The 17,288-nt window shown below is 54.6% G+C and overlaps 2 protein-coding genes across 2 annotated transcripts; one reads left to right on the top strand and one right to left on the bottom strand.

The window, feature by feature from the left end:
• The first annotated feature begins 898 nt into the window (after nucleotides 1-898).
• SLC2A6 (solute carrier family 2 member 6) lies at nucleotides 899-5,856 on the top strand. Its single transcript, XM_014873284.2, has 10 exons — nucleotides 899-1,094; nucleotides 1,617-1,779; nucleotides 2,068-2,274; nucleotides 2,864-2,963; nucleotides 3,497-3,708; nucleotides 3,847-3,999; nucleotides 4,296-4,404; nucleotides 4,645-4,818; nucleotides 5,083-5,228; nucleotides 5,314-5,856. Exons 1-10 carry the CDS (start codon nucleotides 994-996, stop codon nucleotides 5,467-5,469), a joined length of 1,521 nt encoding a protein of 506 aa, XP_014728770.1. The 5' UTR covers nucleotides 899-993; the 3' UTR covers nucleotides 5,470-5,856.
• A 140-nt stretch (nucleotides 5,857-5,996) lies between these two features.
• CACFD1 (calcium channel flower domain containing 1) lies at nucleotides 5,997-17,095 on the bottom strand. Its single transcript, XM_014873273.2, has 5 exons — nucleotides 16,749-17,095; nucleotides 11,854-11,926; nucleotides 11,283-11,408; nucleotides 11,068-11,175; nucleotides 5,997-10,608 (listed from the first exon to the last, which is right to left on the bottom strand). Exons 1-5 carry the CDS (start codon nucleotides 16,870-16,872, stop codon nucleotides 10,515-10,517), a joined length of 525 nt encoding a protein of 174 aa, XP_014728759.1. The 5' UTR covers nucleotides 16,873-17,095; the 3' UTR covers nucleotides 5,997-10,514.
• Nucleotides 17,096-17,288: the final 193 nt, after the last annotated feature.

Genomic DNA, 17,288 nt, shown 5'->3' on the forward strand with positions numbered 1-17,288 from the left:
AGCTGTAAATCCCCTGCAGGATCAGACGTAAAGGCAGCTCTTGGTGGTTGCAGAAGTGGAACCAGTTTGCACGGAGGGAAGACACAGCAGCTCCTGAGGTGTCACTGCAGCTCCCACGCAGGCTTGGAGGTGCAGAAACCATCCACGTGTTCCAAAAAAGCACCAGGGGCCAAGGGGAATGATGGAAACAAGAGGAGCACTGCAGTAGTTTGGGGAAATAGAGATTTTGCTAATTAAATCCAAGTGGCTTTGGGTTCAGAGGTAGCAAAGCTCGAACTAAGCCCTTTCCTACAGCACGAGTTTGGACCTGCAGATGTCCCAGCACAACGCTGCCCACAGAGCCCTGAGGGGTTGAGGGGATCAGGGTGAGGGGTCAAATGCAGCCATGGGCAGCCTGGGGCCCACCCACTGTGGCAGAGATGCCGCCCTCCCCTTTTCCATCCTCATCACTGCTCTTCATCCCCATCCCCTGCTCATTGTGCCCACTCCATGTTGACCTCCCTCTGCTTTCCTCTTCTTTCTCTTGCCCACCTCTGCTCCACACTGAAAGCCCTTTCCCAGGGTGGCTCTGGAGGTTCCCACAGGTGGAATTTTCCCTTGTAAATAGAAGCAGCACTGGTCCAGTCTGACTTGTACCAGTTCCTCAACGAGACAGACGTGGCCTTAGCAAAGGGACGTTTGTGCTGGTGAACACAGCCCTGTGAGGACCATCCCTGCAAGTGTCACTGCAGTGGGAGGGTTTGGTGTCCCAGGGTGGAGACTGCAGGACACCTCTGCCACCATCACTGTCACCCCCTGGCTCTCCTCCTGCTGCTTTTCCGGGTCCCCCCCAGTTTCCTGCTGAGGGGCAGCCGGGTGTAAACTCACGAGGCACAGATTTCTCTGATTAGGCAAAGCCGGGCAAAGCCTCTCCCCTTTCGCTTTCAGCTGCCTCTTCCCCTTCCCCCGGGCAGCCCCAGCATCCGCCCCGAGCGCAGCAGCCCCGGCACGGCCATGGAGAGCGGGGACCGCGAGCCCCTGGTGAGGAAAGCGAGCTCCTCGTACCGCACCTTCCCCGACAGCACTGCCAGGAGGCTCGACAAGGAGTACCTGAGGTGAGGACCAGCCTGGGGCAGCAGGGTGGGCAGAGGTTGGGCTGTGCCCCCCATCCCCAGGGCAGTGGGGCAAAGAGTTGTTCCATATTCCTGCCGTTCCTGAGTTGTTTTGAGACATGATCTCATGGTGCCCAAGGTGGCTGGATGAGCCCACTTGGAAGAGTGATGGGTTTGTGTGGCTCCTATGGGGGCATGAGGTCCTGCTGGGGGGCACGGGGGCTTTGAAAGAACTTTTCCCTTGCTCTGCTGGGATGACCCGGCTGCCTCCGGGTCCGTGATGCCACCCAGCTCCAGCTTCTGCATTTCTTGCTTTGTTGAACCCCCTGAAAACTGCCTGGCACAGAGAGAAGCATCAGTGGAGCAGGAGCTCGGAGAATCCCCACCAGCCTGGGGCTATGCAGGGCCATTCCCTGGGAGAATCTCTCCGTGGCTGTCACCAGAGCCTCGGCAAAGGTTGGGGGAAGCAGGGTTTAAATTTCTGCTGGCACCCAGCTCATCCGTGTCTCTCCGTGCCTCCCTCAGGAGCCTCCACAACAAGCGGCTCTACCTGGCTGTGTTCGCCGCTGTCCTGGGCAACTTCAGCTTTGGCTTCGCCCTGGTTTATCCCTCCCCCGTCATCCCTGTCCTGGAGGCTCATCCCAGCCCTGCGCTGAGGCTGGACCAGCACACTGCGCCCTGGTTCGGGGTAAGGAGATGGGAGGACAGGATGGGGCAGAGCCAGGGGATGCCCAGGGGGATGCCCGGGGGGATGCCCGGCTCACACAGAGCCCTGGTTCGGGGTAATGAGATGGGAGGACAGGATGGGGCAGAGTCGGGAGATGCCCAGGGGGATGCCCGGGGGGATGCCAGGCTCACACAGAGCCCTGGTTCGGGGTAATGAGATGGGAGGACAGGATGGGGCAGAGTTGGGAGATGCCCAGGGGGATGCCCAGGAGGATGCCCGGCTCACACAGCCCCTCTGCATGCCCCGCAGTCGGTGTTCACGCTGGGAGCGGCGGCGGGCGGGCTCAGCACGATGCTGCTCAACGACTGCCTGGGCCGCAAGCTGAGCATCATGTTCTCGGCTCTGCCCTCGGCGCTGGGGTACGCGCTGCTGGCCGGAGCCCAGGGCCTCTGGATGCTGCTGCTGGGCCGGGTGCTGACGGGCTATGCCGGAGGAGTGACCTCCGCCTCCATCCCGGTAACGTGCCAGGGGAATGCAGGGCAGGAGGTGCTGGGGGTGGGCTGGGGGTTGCAGGGCAGGAGGTGCTGTGGTGCCCTGGGTGAGCTGGGGGATGATGCTGGGGCATTTCGGTGGCATCAGCAGAGCCCCAGGGCTGTGTCTGGGCGAGTGGGGATGGGGAGGATGTACCCGCTCAGCCGCCCTGGCATTGCCAGCCGAGTTGAGCCCGTTGGTGCCGGACTTCCTCGCCTGCAGGAAAGACAAGGCAGGTCCTCAGCTCCTGCTCCTCCCAGCAGTTATTTCCTCCCAAACACCACCCTCGTGTTTCACACAGAGGGCAAGGAAGGAGTTGAGTAACACCAGAGCAGCACTTTCCAGTAACCACTGGAACACTTCTCCCTGACTGGGGGAGGAGGGCAGTGGTGGTGCCGGCCAGGCTGTCCTCTCCCGGGCCAGATGGACCCTCGGGTCCCCAACCCGAGAGGGCAATTCCCCAGCAATCCGGGTTTCCTCTGGTCACAGGGTGTGACAGAGGTGACAGAGGGCAGGAGCAGCGGGTGACAAGGGCGTGTTGCAGCTCTGTCAAGTGTGTGTTGTCCCTGTCCAGGTTTACATCTCGGAGATCTCTCACCCGGGGGTCAGGGGGATGCTGGGTGCCTGTCCCCAGATCATGGCAGTCCTGGGCTCCCTCGTCCTGTATGCACTGGGCAAGTATCGCTGTGGGGTGCAGGGCAAGACTGTGGGGAGGGGGAGTTTAAAATAAACAACTTTCTCAGCAAGGTGAGGGCTTGTTCCCCTCGTGCCCAGCACCACATCTGTGCTGAGGGGGCTGGACAGGGTCATTCTTGCCCCTTGCCCTGGTGTGTGTGCTCTGAGGGATGAATCCATAGCCCACATGGACCTGTGGCTATTGCTGTGCCTGCAAATCCAGGTCCTGATGAGATTTTGCCAGGGCTGAAGGGCAGCACACAGTGATACCTGTGTGCATCACCTCCCAGCACATAATCTGGTTTCTGCAGGATCTTGCTGGATACTCTCAGATTTGCAGGAATTTCCCCATATCATACTACTGGAAATGCTGCTGTAATGCTGAGGAGAGAATACATTTGAAATCTTTTTTACTATTGCTACTATTTTTCCTGCTGGGTTTATTAAATGAAATCATTGGGGTTCCCAGGTGGAGGCAAGGCCAGGACACCCATTCCTGAGTGTTTTCTCCCTAACTGTGCTGCTCTGGCAGGGCTGGTCCTGGACTGGCGCTGGCTGGCCGTGGCCGGGGAGGTGCCGGTGCTTGCCATGATCCTCCTGCTCTGCTTCATGCCCAACTCGCCCCGGTTCCTGCTCTCCCAGGGCAAGGAGGAGGAGGCCCTGGGCTCCCTGTGCTGGCTGCGGGGTGAGGACACAGATTATGCCCGGGAGTACGAGCAGATCAAGGACAGTGTGAGGAAGCAGGTGAGGAAGCTCAGCATGGGGAGATGTAACATGAAAACTGCAAAATCCATCCCCTGGGTTACTCCTGAGCCACCCTCTGGACGCCAGGTGGTTCCCAGAGGTGTTCTCACTTTGTGTTCCTGCCTTTGTCCCCTCCAGAGCCGTCGGGTTTCCTGTGCTGAGCTCAAGGACCCCTTCCTTTACAAGCCCATCCTGATTGCAGGGGGAATGAGGTTCCTGCAGCAGCTCTCGGGGGTCACCTGCATCCTCGTGTACCTGCAGCCAATATTCAAGAAAACATCTGTCATCCTGGTGAGCCCTGTGGTTCAGCTCCTGCCAGGGCTGCCTGGGTCTTCAGTGAGGGTTTCCAATTGCTCCCAGTTCCCTACAGACATAAAACCCTTTTTTTTTTTTTAAAGGAGCTGCCCTGTAAAAGGCTGGGGGAGGATGGGGAGCAGGACTGGCCCCATTGCCTCCCTGCTCCTCCTCTGAGTTCCAGGCTCACCATCTCCAGTCTCCTACGGGGACAACAGCCTTGGCCAAGTCATCAGCAGCTGTAGGAACCTGCCCCTTCCCCCAGCTCAGCTTCCCCATGGGTTTTTTTGCAGAAACCAGAGTATGATGCAGCTCTGGTTGGCCTGGTACGTCTGTCTGCGGTGGCCATCGCTGCTGTGTCGATGGACAAAGCTGGGAGGAAGATTCTCCTTTTTGTGTCAGGTATGGCTCTCTCCACTTCCCCCACTCTCTTCCCAAAGGAAGCTCTTACTGAAGGATTTCCAGGAGCTCTGCAAGTGTGCAGGAGTGGAAACTTCAGCCCTACAGTGCTCAGGAAGGGAGGCAGGAATGTCTCTTCCCCTTGGTGGTGGTTCAGCTCCTCAGCAGGGGCATTCCCAGGAGCCTGGCATGGAGAGGATCACTCACCCATCACTCTCACTGTGCTGCTGCCTCTCTCCACAGCTGCTGTCATGTTGGCCTCCAACCTGACCATGGGGCTCTACATCCACTTCGTGCCAGCTTCTCAAAACGGCACCGTGGCCAACACGACCCTGGTGAGCTCTGCCGACCTCCCTGCTGGGCCAACAAACTACATCACCCTCATCCCCCTCCTGGCAACCATGTTCTTCATCATGGGTAGGTGCAGAGAGCACAGGACTGGCCACCAGCTGGGGGAGGATGCTTCTCATCCAAGGCAGGGTGATGTGGAGCAAGGAGATTGGGTTTGGAGCTGGGAGGAAGGCAGATGTCCCTGGAAAAGCAAGAAAAGTGGCATCTGCAGTCACTTTGAGGAGTGACATGAATGGGAGGGATAATGATTGCAGGGCAGGATTGCTCAGGGCTCTTCTGCACTGATCAGTGACCTTCAAAGCCTGACCCCCTTCCCCTCCTGCCCTGCAGGTTATGCCATGGGCTGGGGCCCCATCACTTGGCTGCTGATGTCGGAGATCCTCCCTCTCAAAGCCCGTGGGGTAGCCTCGGGGCTCTGTGTGGTGGTGAGCTGGCTGACAGCCTTCACCCTGACCCAGTTCTTCCTCCCAGTCGTGGTGAGTACTGCCCAGGGGTGTCCAGCAGCCCCTCCTCAGCTCCTCTCTGCACCAGCTCACTCCTGCTTTCTGCCCCGCTTTCCAGAACGCCTACGGCCTCGAGGTGCCCTTCCTGTTCTTCGCTGTCATCAGCGCTGGGAACATCTTATTCACAGGCTGCTGTGTCCCTGAAACCAAAGGCAGGTCCCTGGAGCATATTGAAGCCTTTTTCAGGACTGGCCGGAGGTCGTTCCTGAGGTAGGAGCTGCCCTTGCCCAGGCTGGAGGGCAAAGCAAACCCGTGCTGCTGCAAGTGGAGGCTGGAGCTCCCCGTGGGAGAGGAAGGGGCAGCAATGATCGTCTTGCTCCGGCTGTAGAAGTTGCCAGCTGGAACTTTACCTTCTCTTCCTGTCACCCAACACTACCTGTTGCTCTCTGCACAACCTGTCAGTCCTTGGGCTGTCAAACCCAAGGGTCAGGCTGGAGATAAAGGTGTCCTGGAAGAATAATGGTGTGGCTGTGGACAGGAGACCATGGCTGTCCTTTGCTCAGCAGCCTGAGAGTCTGAGGGCTTGGCTGGAGCTGAGTTGACAGCTGGAGCCGTTCTGGCAAAATCTCATCATGTAACTGCGAGAATAAAACAGTTTTGCCTCCAAGTGCAAGACATTGCCTTGATTTGCAGAGAAGGGAGGGATGGGAGAGGCAGAGCAGGACTGTGACAAGGGCACCACGGCAGCTCCCCAGAGGAGTCTCAGGCATTCAAGAACTGTGAAAGAGGCAGAGCCAGATCTTTTGTATAAAAAGCTGCCACGTTTTATTGCTCTAAAAACACACATTACACTAGAAGCCTAATGAACAAGACCAAATACAGTTCACAAAGAAAACCCAGGACAAAAGAATGGGAACAGACAAACATTCAGCTGTAGTGCAAGTGATTCCCTGTGGGAAAGACACAGAGAGTACTGACAACACTTTGTGCTGGGGTGGGGTTTGACCCACCCACAAAGAGGGGGGTGGATGTGCCTCCACCTCCATCACTTTGAGATTTCAACTGCATAGTTAGTAGCGAATCAGTCTTACCCCTTTCCTGTGTGTCCTGCAAGATTAAGAACTTTTTATCATTATTTTTTAGAGCTAACCCGAGGTAAGAGGGCTGCAGGAGGTGCTTATGGCTGTGAGGAACAAATGGCCTTGCTCAGTCCAACCTGACTCCTCCCAAAAGGGCAGAAGCACAAAAGCTGAGCCGGGACATGATGTGCCCAAGCATTTGTCCAGGCTCCTGAAATGCCCTTGGCACCCTGAGGGTTATTCCTGGGATATTCAGCCTGCTGTCCCAAGGAAGCAGGGGATAAAACAGCATGTTTGAGCCAGCCCTCCAGATGTGCCAGCTGCCATTTTTGATCTCCTGCAGCAGGAGATGAGAAATCACCTAAGAGAAGATGTGCTTTATCACAGCATTAATTCAAAACAGCCTAGGACAGAGGGAGAGTGGTGGGCCAAAATAAAAAACACAGAAAACATTCAGTATTAAACCTACCCTTCGCTGCTGAGACCCTTTTCCAGAAAGATGTTCAGCCCTGGCTGGAACACAACTTTTTCTAAGCATGGCCTGACTACAAGAGGTCTCAAGGGCCTCTGGTTTCCACTGACCTTCTGAAGATCAGGATTTCTGGCAGCCCTGTGCTCGAGCATTCTCTTTCTCACATGGCTATGGACCAGGTCTTGATATCTTCACTTCAGTGAAACCCTTCCCTGAAGACAGTGGATGTTTTTTCCTGAGGAAAAAAAACGACAGAGATGAACTGAGCTTCCCAGGGCTCAGCCTAAGGAGGAAATGCCCCACTAGGAAATGAAGTTGGACTCTTCAGCTCCTGAGAGAACCTCACTGGAGCAGCGTTTTCTGGGTGACCTCCTTTCTTCAGCTCAGCAAGTCTGAGGGCTTTTGGAGTCTGAGAAATCACAGTGGCTCTTTCCAGAGGTAGAATGGTGTTTTTATTCACTGCACACACACAGAATCAATGGGTGTTACAAAAGCAGCTCCTGCCCAGAGCAGCGAGCTCTGCTCTGCCCCAGGGGACAGGGAGCTGCCATGCAGGGGTGGCAGAGGCAGGGAAGAGTGGCACAGTGCATTAGTGCTGCCCTGGTGACTGTGTGTGACAGGCCACTGCTCCCCAGGGCACTCTCAGTGCCAACACCTCGCTGTCCTCAGCGCATCACCCACCCCTGAGCCCTCCCATCATCTCCTGTCCAAGGTCTGGAGAGCAGAACCTGCTCCACAGAGCCCCTGTGGATCAGCCATCCAGCCTGGATGCACTCAGCAGGGGTTGGGTTGAGCCTCTGAAAGCTCCAGAGCAGGGTTTGAACTTCATTTGTCCTTGCACAGCTCCAAGCACCCCGAGGGTGCCTCTAAACACAACTAACAACCACCATGCACTGGCATTTAACTACAGTGATGCTACTACTCTAAAACTCCTTCCTATCTCCACCAAACAGGCTCACATGGAGGTGAGACCATCCACGGACTGTCACACAGCTCTTACACGCCATGGCTGCTGTCACCAAGCCTGCCTGCAATGATGGCAGTGTCTGGCTTGGCTCCAACTGCACCAGACAGCCGAAATTCCCAGGGGTTCCCACTCCAGACAGGTCCCTGTAGGAGTAACCACCCTTGGAGCACGGATCTGAGACACCTCCGGGTGTGACAGGCACAGACACTTCCAGCACTGTGGCCAAAGGCTCAGCTCTGTCAGGGCAGTCCCTAATGCCCATTTTCAGCTCGGGGCTGAGCTTTGCCACCCACTCGTGCTGGCAGATTGTTGCAGATTCTTCCTTTGCCTCAGCCCCGGGGTCAGAGCCTGCTGCCACAAAACACAGCGACAGCACTGCGGGGACTTCTGCCTCGGTGCCAGGGGAGCAGAGTGGACCCTGCCCGTGCCAAGGAGCCCTGCAGGTGGCCTGGAGCAGCCCCCATGGCAGGAGCAGTGACACATGAGGCCAGCGAGGGTCCCACCAGTTCTGTGCTTCCTCTGAGCCACCCTGGAAGCCTCAACCCTTGAGCTCTGCTTTGCCTTTCCCCTCCTGACACTAAAGCTACTGCAGAACTACTCACAGAGCAAAGCTGCCACTACCAGAGACATTGACATGCATCAGTCTGCAACATTCCTCTACTAAACACTACAGAACCCCCCACACCCCCCCGAAATCAGAGCACATGCCCATTGCTGAGGCAGGACTCTGCCCTTGCACCACCCAGAGGTTATTCCCACTGGAATATCCCACATTCCTCCTGCAGCATCCATCCCTGCAGCCCATGCATTGCATTCAGCACCAGGGATCAGCCAAGGGCTGGGGGCTCCAAACCAACACAGCTTTTATGGGAAAAAGCTGCTTTTATGGAAAAAAAATTCAGGCTGGTGGTGCCTGCTCTGCATCCCAGACAAGGGGTGTTGGAGCAATCCCAGCTCAAAGGCAGGAGGGAAAGGGGCTTTGCACAAAAAGGATGCCCACATCCAGCTGGAAATCCTGGCTGCTGGGAATCCTCACAGCTCCTGAGCTCCAGGGAAGAAGCAGCAGCTCACAGGAGCTGGCAGCTGAGGAAGGGCAGGGTGTAAGGAGAGTTTTCAGCATGGACAGACCCCTCTGACAGACAGCACCCAGCCTCCAGCTGCATTCCTCAGAGCACAGCACAACCCCTCTGTACCCAAGGATTCAAACAGGGACACAGAGTGCTGGTGGCTGTCCCAGCCCAGCAGTTACAGCCCAGTTTTCCTCCCTTCTCTCTCCCAGAACAGGGGGAAAACACAGTTTGTCAAGCCTGTGGCCCAGAGCAAGACAAAGGGGTCAAAGGACAACACACTTTTTTTTGAAGAGTCTGAGAAACCCTCTGAAGGCTGAAATTGGATTTTGCAGCAGCCAGGGCTGTCCCTGGGTTCAGAGACCCCTGGTGAAATGAGGCAGCCCTGTGAAGAACAGGAAACAGAGCACTCCTTTCTCCTATATCCAGAGAAAACGAGTCCCATCAAAATACTTAAATAACTAGAAATAAATTATTCCCCTTTTTCCAAATCAAGACAAAAAGTAACCATATAAAAATCAAATAAATTAAAATCCCCTGGACAAACTGTGATGAGAAGAAGGGGATCTAGAGTGAGCAGTTTTGTACTGCATGGTACAAAGCAAACAGAAAATACAATGTGAAAACCACAGAAAGAGCCTGGAATAGCAAATTAAAACATCCCAGCTGTCCACACTGAAATGGAGCAGCCTCCTCTCTGTTTGCACAGGGAGGATGTGCCACCTTCCCATATAAAAGCAGCTCAGGATTGATGCAAAAAACTACAAAAGACAAAGGCTGTACCAGGCAAGCACAGAGCAGGGCCCTCCACAGAGGGATGCAGGGAGGTAACAGCACAGTCCCAGGCTCACGAGGCAGGAATGTTCTTGCACATCAGTGACCCTCACACCAGCAAAAAGTCCCACTTGGCTCAAGGAACAACATCCTTTTCAGCTGAGGTCCAGCAAATATTGTTTCCCTTCTGCCCCAGTAAAAAGGTGAAGCTTAAGAAAAGTGCCCTTATTAAGACAAAGTAATTAATTCTTGTAATTCAAGTAAATCAGAGTAACTGCCTGCAGCTGCATCCAGAGGAAGCAGGGACTGTGCTCTGAAGGTTCCAGGATCTGCCCAGCAGCTCTGGCAGCTCCCCTGCAGAGATGGATTTTATCTTTAGGTGGGTTTTTGCTGGAAGTCCTTTCCTGTGCAGCAGTGCCTCCAGTGCCTGGGCCCATAATTAAAATAGTGGAAGAAGACCAAGCTTAAGCACCAGAGGGTTTGTAAAGCCTGATTTAGGTGCTGTACCTGGGAAGAGCCATCCCAGGGAGTGCTCCTAAACCTGCACTGGCAGGTCCTCTGTCCCTCCTCACCCATCCAGAGGGCAGACCCCAAAAGGGCACAAAAAAAAAAAACAAAAAAACAAAACAACAACAACAACAAAAAAAAACAACACCAAAAAAAAAAAAAAAAAGGCTAGGAAAGCAGCACTCAGAGAGCCAGCACCTCTGCAACAAAAAGAAAAAAAAAATTAACAAATGGGGCACTGTGAAATATTGGGATGAGGGTTGAGGAGAAGCAACGTGCTGAGGTCTGGCTGCTGGTGTGAGGAGAGGACACAGCCTGCCCCAGCCCCTGAGGTTTCCAGCTGCTGCAGCATCCAGGGAAATCGTGGTGTGGAGAGCACAGAGGGAAGGGCAGAGCAGATTTCCACATCTTCACCATCTCAGTGTCCAGGAGATGCTACCCCTGATGTGTCCTTCAGAGAGCCTGTCCCTCCAGGCTCCCCGTGAGCTTCTCTTCATCCATCTGCTTCTGCTGCTGGTGGATCCGGGCATAGGAAATGGCATCTCCCCTGTGGAGAGAAGGGACAGCACACTGGGGATGGCACAGACTGTCCCTGCTGGGCCTGGCTCTTGTGCCAAGGCATTCCAGGAGTCACACACACCACACCTGCCGGCTCTCTCCAACCTCCAACGCTGCTCTCTGCCCCACCCAACAAAAAGAAGAAGAGAGAAGAGAGAAGAAAGAAGAAAGGAGAAGAAAGAAGAAGAGAGAAGAGAGAAGAAAGAAGAAAGAAAAAAGAGGAAAGAAGAAAGGGACCCTCAGGACAACTTGGTCTGAACTCCCAAAACTCAGAGCTTCAGCAACCCCCGGGACCTTCCCTCGCAGGGCTCTGAGAGGAGGGAGATTTTCTCTGGCTGCATTTACACCTCAGCACGATTTGTGCGAGAGGAAAGCAGAGCCTTGGGACAAAGGCTGGAGCTCCATCTCCCCCTTCCCTGCCCTCCACAAGCAGCTGGATGTCCCTTACTTCTTCCCGAGGGCTGACAGACCGTAGAGCACGCCGGTGGCGAAGGCGATGGCGTTGCCGAAGAGCGTGGTCAGCGTCAGGCTGAGCATCACAGGGAACACGGCCATCCTGCAAGAGAGGGACAGCCCTCAGAGCCAGAACCCGCTCCCCAGGGGGATGCAGGGATGTTCTTTGCCCGGGATGTGGCCCCAGGGAGCCCCCAGGAGCATCCTCACCCGCAGTAGAACGCTGCTTTCTGCCACGCCCGCAGCCGGTCGGCCCTGGCGGACACGGCGTTGGCGAACTCGATGAACTGGCAGCAGAAAGGAGCCTCGCACAGGAACAGGATGAAGGCGTTGAGCCTCCAGAGAGAGCAGACCAGAGTTAATCCTGCCTCTGAATCGCCCAGGGTGGGGGTCAGCAGTGCCCCCCCGGTCCCACAGACTGCACACACTCCATGCTCCATGCAGGCGAAGGGATTGGACCTCGCTCTGCTCCCCCCACTTCTTGACTATAGAAGTGAAATTATCACTTCTTGATAAATTTTAATTTCCAAGTCCTTCTGCCCTAAACTTATTTTGGACAAGGGTATCTCAGTATATACCTAAAAATGCGTAAAGAAATAATATAAATAGAATAAAATTAACATCTCGACCTGCCTGATGGAGCAAGATCTGGCAATTCCCAGAGCCTGATGGATGTTCCACGCCCACCCACTGCCCAAGCAGGGCAGCTCTGCCCCCCTCAGTGGGGTCTGGTTAACATTACCTCCCTCCCAGCAGGAAAAGGAAAAGAAACCCTGCTCACATCATCCACACGCCAGCAGCAATGTTCAGGGGGTTGATGGTGACACAGTTCCAGAGACCAGCAAAGGCACAGGCTGCAAAGAAAGAGACTCTCAGTGACCACCATGACCAACCCTGTGATGCCTTTAGTTTTAAATTTTCCTGTTCTCCTTGGATGTGCTTTTCTGATGTGCTGGGGTGATGAAGACAGAACAATTCCTATTCTAGTTAAGAACTCAAGGACAGTTTCTCCAAACTTCAGGCCCTGAGCACAAACTCCGTGGAAAGGTGGAGGGTGGGTTCATGCAAATTAACCAGAACCTATAAAAGTGTAAGATTTTGTGACCAACCCCCTCCTTTCCTTCCATCTTGGAGCCATCCAGGCAGGGGCCACCACTGTGGCACTGACATTGCTGGGCTGTGGCTTTTGGAGGCCTCTCAATAAATACCCATTTTATTCTACTTAACTCTGTGTGCAACCTCTGTTCCAGCTCCTCAAGGCATCACCTGTATGCCCTTGGCCAGCACCTGTGGGCACTCCATGGTGGGTGGAAAGGTCTGGTGGCCCAAAAGGAGCCTGGAATGCAGGGAAGAGCCCTCCCCTGGTGTCCTTTTGCTCTGAGTGCTGTTCCAACATTGATTTCCCTCGTGCAGAACAACATTTGCTTCTACAGGACGTGCAGCTGCATTTTATGTGCCAAGGAATGACCACTGCTTTGTCCCAGGGTAGACAAGCAGTGCCAGCAGGTTCCACCTCTGAGCAGCACAGGGCAAGTTCAGCAAAAACATGACTTGCACACAGGCAAATAATAAATAGAGCAGAGGTGAACCCAGCCCCTGCCACTCACTGCTGGGTCTGTGCAGCTCCACCAGAGATGGGCAGAAAAAAAGAGCCAAGCTTGGGTCTCCATTAATACAGAAGGAAGTGAATAAAGCCCAAAATAACCCCAGTGCTCTGTAACTCAGGGAGAGGAACCAGGCAGCAGCGACTGAGCTGAGCTGCATCCACCTCCTTGCTGCCTCATTAAACTTGCAGAGTGTTCCTGGCACCTGATACTGCCCTTCCCTCTGCCAGTGCCAGAGCTGGCACCAGGAACTCGAGCCCAGGTGAGAGGGCAGGAGACACACACTCAGTAAACAACTTCACACTGCAGAACTCCAGCTCAAATTAGTTCTAGAGCCTCTAAAGGCTGTCTTGGGGATGATGGAGAGCGGCAGAGTCCCTCTCTGAGGATGGGACCAGCCCTGGATTGAGGATTTTGGGTGTCTGCTAAGGGGATGCTCGAGCAGCTCTGACCTTCAAAAGCCTGGCACATGCTTGCAAGGTTTCTTTTAAGCAGTCACTGCTGAATCCTCAAAGTTCCTTTAAAAATAGTTATCCTTGTTTACCAGGCTGGGAAGCAGAATTGCAGGCAGTGACAGGACAGATTGAAGGTCATCCCATGAGCAAACGACCTCCTGGTCTTAGGAAACACCAAAAACCTTTAATTTTTAACACTTCCTAAAACTAATTCCACAGGACCCAAAGTCTTCTGGAGAGTCCTGCAAGAACAAGATCAGCTAGCAGAGGGGATGTGCCAGAGGATGTGCTAATATCCGTGCTCCAAGGACACTTCTGATCCTCCCATCCCACAGGGACTGTGTCAGTGTCCCCACCCTGCAGGGGAAACTGAGGCACCGGCTTGGGATGATCACACATGCAAACAGCTGAAGAGGAGAATGGCAAACAGGACTGCTGGGAGCTGTGGGCAGCATGGAGAGCAGGGCACAGGACAGGGGGCTCCAATTCCCTGTGACCACCAAACCCCTGGATGCAGATGGAAGAGGAGCTCAGGGGAAGAACCCCAGGCTTGTGGCACTCGTTGTCCCCCAGGAAAGAACATTCCTGACAATAATGCTGAGTGAACTCTCTGGCACTTTACAATTAGCAGAGCAGCAAAACCTCTCAGCTATCCCCAAAAACACAGCCAGGGTTGGGGCAGGACCCTGCCTTGCTGAGCAGTGTAGCAGAGCACAGAGGGCTGGGCACTTCCCAGCAGGTCTCCACCACACCACAAACCAAGGGAAGCAAAATGTTCTTTTCCAAGCAAGTTTTTTTTTTCCTAATCAAACCAACCAGGGGTTGTTTTGCCAGCTATCTGGTTTGGTTTTGTCCCCAAACACTCCAAAACAACCCTGCAGCAGTCCTGGCTCAGCAACCACCCCGGATGCCAGAGGACTAATGACCCAGGAAGCAGAGCTGAGCAAGCCCCACGTCAGCAGGAGCAGCAGGAAAGGAGTCAAAGGTTTGGGATCACAGGAGCACTGCCCCCAGAGCTGCTGCCAACAGCCACAGAGGCACAGAACAACTCAGTGACCTTGGGTCTCCTTTGCAGAGCTGCACATCCCAGAGCAGCCTGGTACACCCTTGTCCCACCTTGTCCTGCCTCAGGAGCTCGTCCCACCCCTGCCAAGCCAGAGATTTCTTTTTTAAATATTTTCTTTTAAACAGAGGTCTCACAACAGGGTTAAAACGCAGATAATGCTCAGTGGCACGTAAGCTATGGGAGACAGACAGTTCTGCCATTTGTTTAACTGCTGTCCCACCTCGAATCCCTGAGGAAGCACAAATAACTGGGAGCTAAAATGAGGGGGGAAGGACACCCTTCCCTACAAAGGCTCTATTCATTTCCAGCAGCTGGTCACTGTCCTCAACACAAGCCTATTTTTGCTCCTAGAGCGTTGTACAAAAGCCACAGACTCTCCTCGTCCCATTACAAACAGGAACACAAGGGAGAGAAGGGACTTGGCCAAGGTCACCAAGCCAGCGTGTGCAGGAGCCAGAAACGGATCCTGAACCTTGTCTGTCTGGTTCTTGCTCCAGCCCTTGGATTTTTCTGGCTGAAGCAAGCTGTGGCTGCAGGTGTTTGCATGTGGCAGATGTTGTCTGCTGGTCTCACCTCCACTAATGAAGTTTCTCTTCCTTTCTGAGGGAATTTTTCCTTCTGTTAGAAAGAACCCAGCCCTGCAGCAGCATTACAATCCAGTTGCTCACAATCCTTATAGATTAGTTCTGTTCTTTCACAGCGAGCTCTGAGAACAGCAGCAAACTCCAGCCTCGCTGGTTTATTCACCACCTTTTCTCCAAACCATCCACCTTCAACAAGGTGATGCTGAGCAAGGAGCATTTTGAAGAGGAATGTTGGTAGCACTGGGCACTGGTTGTTTTTTCCACAATCCCCCTTTTCCCTTCATAAGGAGAGTTTGTGCCTCATTCTCTGCCTGATAAAGAGACAGTCAGGGCTCCAGAGCCAGCTGTCACTCCCCAAATCTTTGGCAAACCCTGTTAAGAACCTGGCTCTTCTTCCAAAAGCTTCTCCCAGACTCACCCAAAGACATAAAACTCTCATCTTTCCTGTAAAAACAAGCCACGAGGTCGCAGAGCCGTGAACAAAAGGTTGGGAAAATAATCCAAGTATAATTCAGCTGCTTTGAAACACGAAGACAGAGAGGGGAAAAGAAGAAATTTGCGCTTTCAAGCCACTCAGGAGCTGCTGTAGCAGGAGGCACCAGCATGACCCACCAGCTCTTCACCCTCCATCCACATCACCCTGAGCTCTGCACGGGATAAAACTGCAGCAAAAGTGCCGAGGCTCCAGCTACAGCCACAGCCCGTGGGAAAGATGCTGCTCCTCTGAGCCCCCACCTGGGACCTGCTCCACAGATATTTCCCAGCTGGTTCTCCTGGCTGCTGGCCGGGCCAGGAGTGCAGGGGCCTCTGGCAGGGCACGGTGAGGCTGGGGGGGTTCAGCCCTGTGTGAGAGCAGTCCCACCAAATCCTGTCACACCTCCAGAATTTCAGCACCTAGCACATGGAACGGTGAGAGCAGCACATGTTTTACCAGCCTGGCCAAAAAAGGGATGTCAGGAGCCTGCCCAGTGATGCCACAGGGTGCAAATGTCAGCTCCAAAAACATCGTGGGGGTCGTGCAGCCCAGTGCCAAGGCAAAAGGCAGGCTTGGGAAGGGGCAGGGGGAGAAGGTGATCAGACACAAAGCTCCAGCTGATGGAATAAATCAGGACTGACTGCACTGGCTGAGAAACCCTCTTGTTTAACTTGAAGTCGTGGACCTGAAGCAGAAGAAATTCTCCATCCTGTGCTCTGCAGGAGATCAGACTAAGCGGTCATAACAGTCCCTCCTGCTTTTAAGAGCTATTAATCTCTCCACAGAATGTAGCAAAACAGCACTCCAGGACAGGCTGATTTCTGGCAAAGTTGCTGAGACTCTTTCCCTGGGAAAATTTTTTTCAGCAGCAGGTAATTCTGAGCTCAGCCAACTCACTCTGCGTCTGCAGCTCCGTTCTCTGTGTCCTACCAAACCCCTTAAAAACACACAGCACAAACCAAAACCATTCTTCACCTTCAGTAAAAGCCAGGGACAGGCCTTCTGCAATCAGCAACAGGAGCAATGGGAAATATGCTCTGCCAGTCAGGATGGGGGGAAAAAACAAGTTATAAGCACCCAAAAGTCAAATAGGATAAACCAAACCCTGTGGCCACTCTCCCAGCCCTGACCTGAGCCTCCCTGAGCCTGGTGCTCATAGAAAAATCATCTAATTGACCTGCACCAGGGGCTCAGCTGCCAGGGAGTGCCATATCCAAGGAGAAACTCGGGCATTCACAGATTGCCCCGTGATGTCCCTGCTGCTGGATGCCAAAGTTCAGCAGGCTCGGCGAGCACAGAGCACACAGAGCCGAACCCAGGCACAGCCACCGCACTCCCTTCTGCCCCAAACACAGGGCTGACACCAACACATCACCCCCCAAAAAAAAAACCCTTCATGGCACAGCCTCCCCCCTGCACCCACAAAGGTGTCAGGACCCCGAGACGAGCTGTGTCACGCAGGAAGGGGATGCAGAGGGGAGGGGATACTCACACACGCCCCCGATGACCCCGGCAATCCTGCAGAGCCACCTGTACCACCAGGTCATGCCCTCGTCGGTGCCCGCTGCCTCGGGGGCTGCTGCCTCTGCTGGGAGCTGCTCATCCTGAGAGCTCATCTCCCTCCAGCTGCCGGGGGATGCTCAGAGCCCTGCCGCCCACCTGAGCCCCCCAGGTGTCACCCCCTGCTGCAGCCAGCCCAGGGGACAGCCCCTAAAGCCAGGCGTGGGCTCGTGTCGCCATGCAGGGCTGTGCCCCCCCAAGGGCTGACAATGGAGGGAAGCCTGGCTGCAGAGCGATGCCAGCGGGCCTGGAGCTGCTCCACTGCTGGATCGAGCTGCATTGTGGGTCCCCCCCGGCAGCAGGCAGGGCTTTGCCTTTGATGTCACTCGCATTAAAAGGCTGTGGGCAGAGCTCTGCTGGTTGTGTTCATCAGCACCGGCACAGCCGCACATCCCACGGCAGGCACGGCAGCTCTGGATGCCCTGGGAGCCACTGGGTGTTGTTATCCAGGGTTTGCTTTTCCACAGAGGGA

This window comes from Sturnus vulgaris, chromosome 22 (assembly GCF_052056855.1).
Source record: "Sturnus vulgaris isolate bStuVul1 chromosome 22, bStuVul1.hap1, whole genome shotgun sequence".
Lineage (NCBI taxonomy): Eukaryota > Metazoa > Chordata > Aves > Passeriformes > Sturnidae > Sturnus > Sturnus vulgaris.

Bases quoted from the DNA above. Each gene is read 5' to 3' on its own strand.
- CACFD1 (XM_014873273.2), bottom strand. From the start codon at position 16,872: ATGAGCTCTCAGGATGAGCAGCTCCCAGCAGAGGCAGCAGCCCCCGAG. The intron at 11,176-11,282 runs GTGAGGATGCTC...CCTCTCTTGCAG, and splicing joins AAAGCAGCGTTCTACTGCGG to GATGGCCGTGTTCCCTGTGA. The intron at 10,609-11,067 runs GTAAGGGACATC...TTCTCTCCACAG, and splicing joins CTGTCAGCCCTCGGGAAGAA to GGGAGATGCCATTTCCTATG.
- SLC2A6 (XM_014873284.2), top strand. From the start codon at position 994: ATGGAGAGCGGGGACCGCGAGCCCCTGGTGAGGAAAGCGAGCTCCTCG. The intron at 4,000-4,295 runs GTGAGCCCTGTG...GTTTTTTTGCAG, and splicing joins AGAAAACATCTGTCATCCTG to AAACCAGAGTATGATGCAGC. The intron at 4,405-4,644 runs GTATGGCTCTCT...CTCTCTCCACAG, and splicing joins GATTCTCCTTTTTGTGTCAG to CTGCTGTCATGTTGGCCTCC.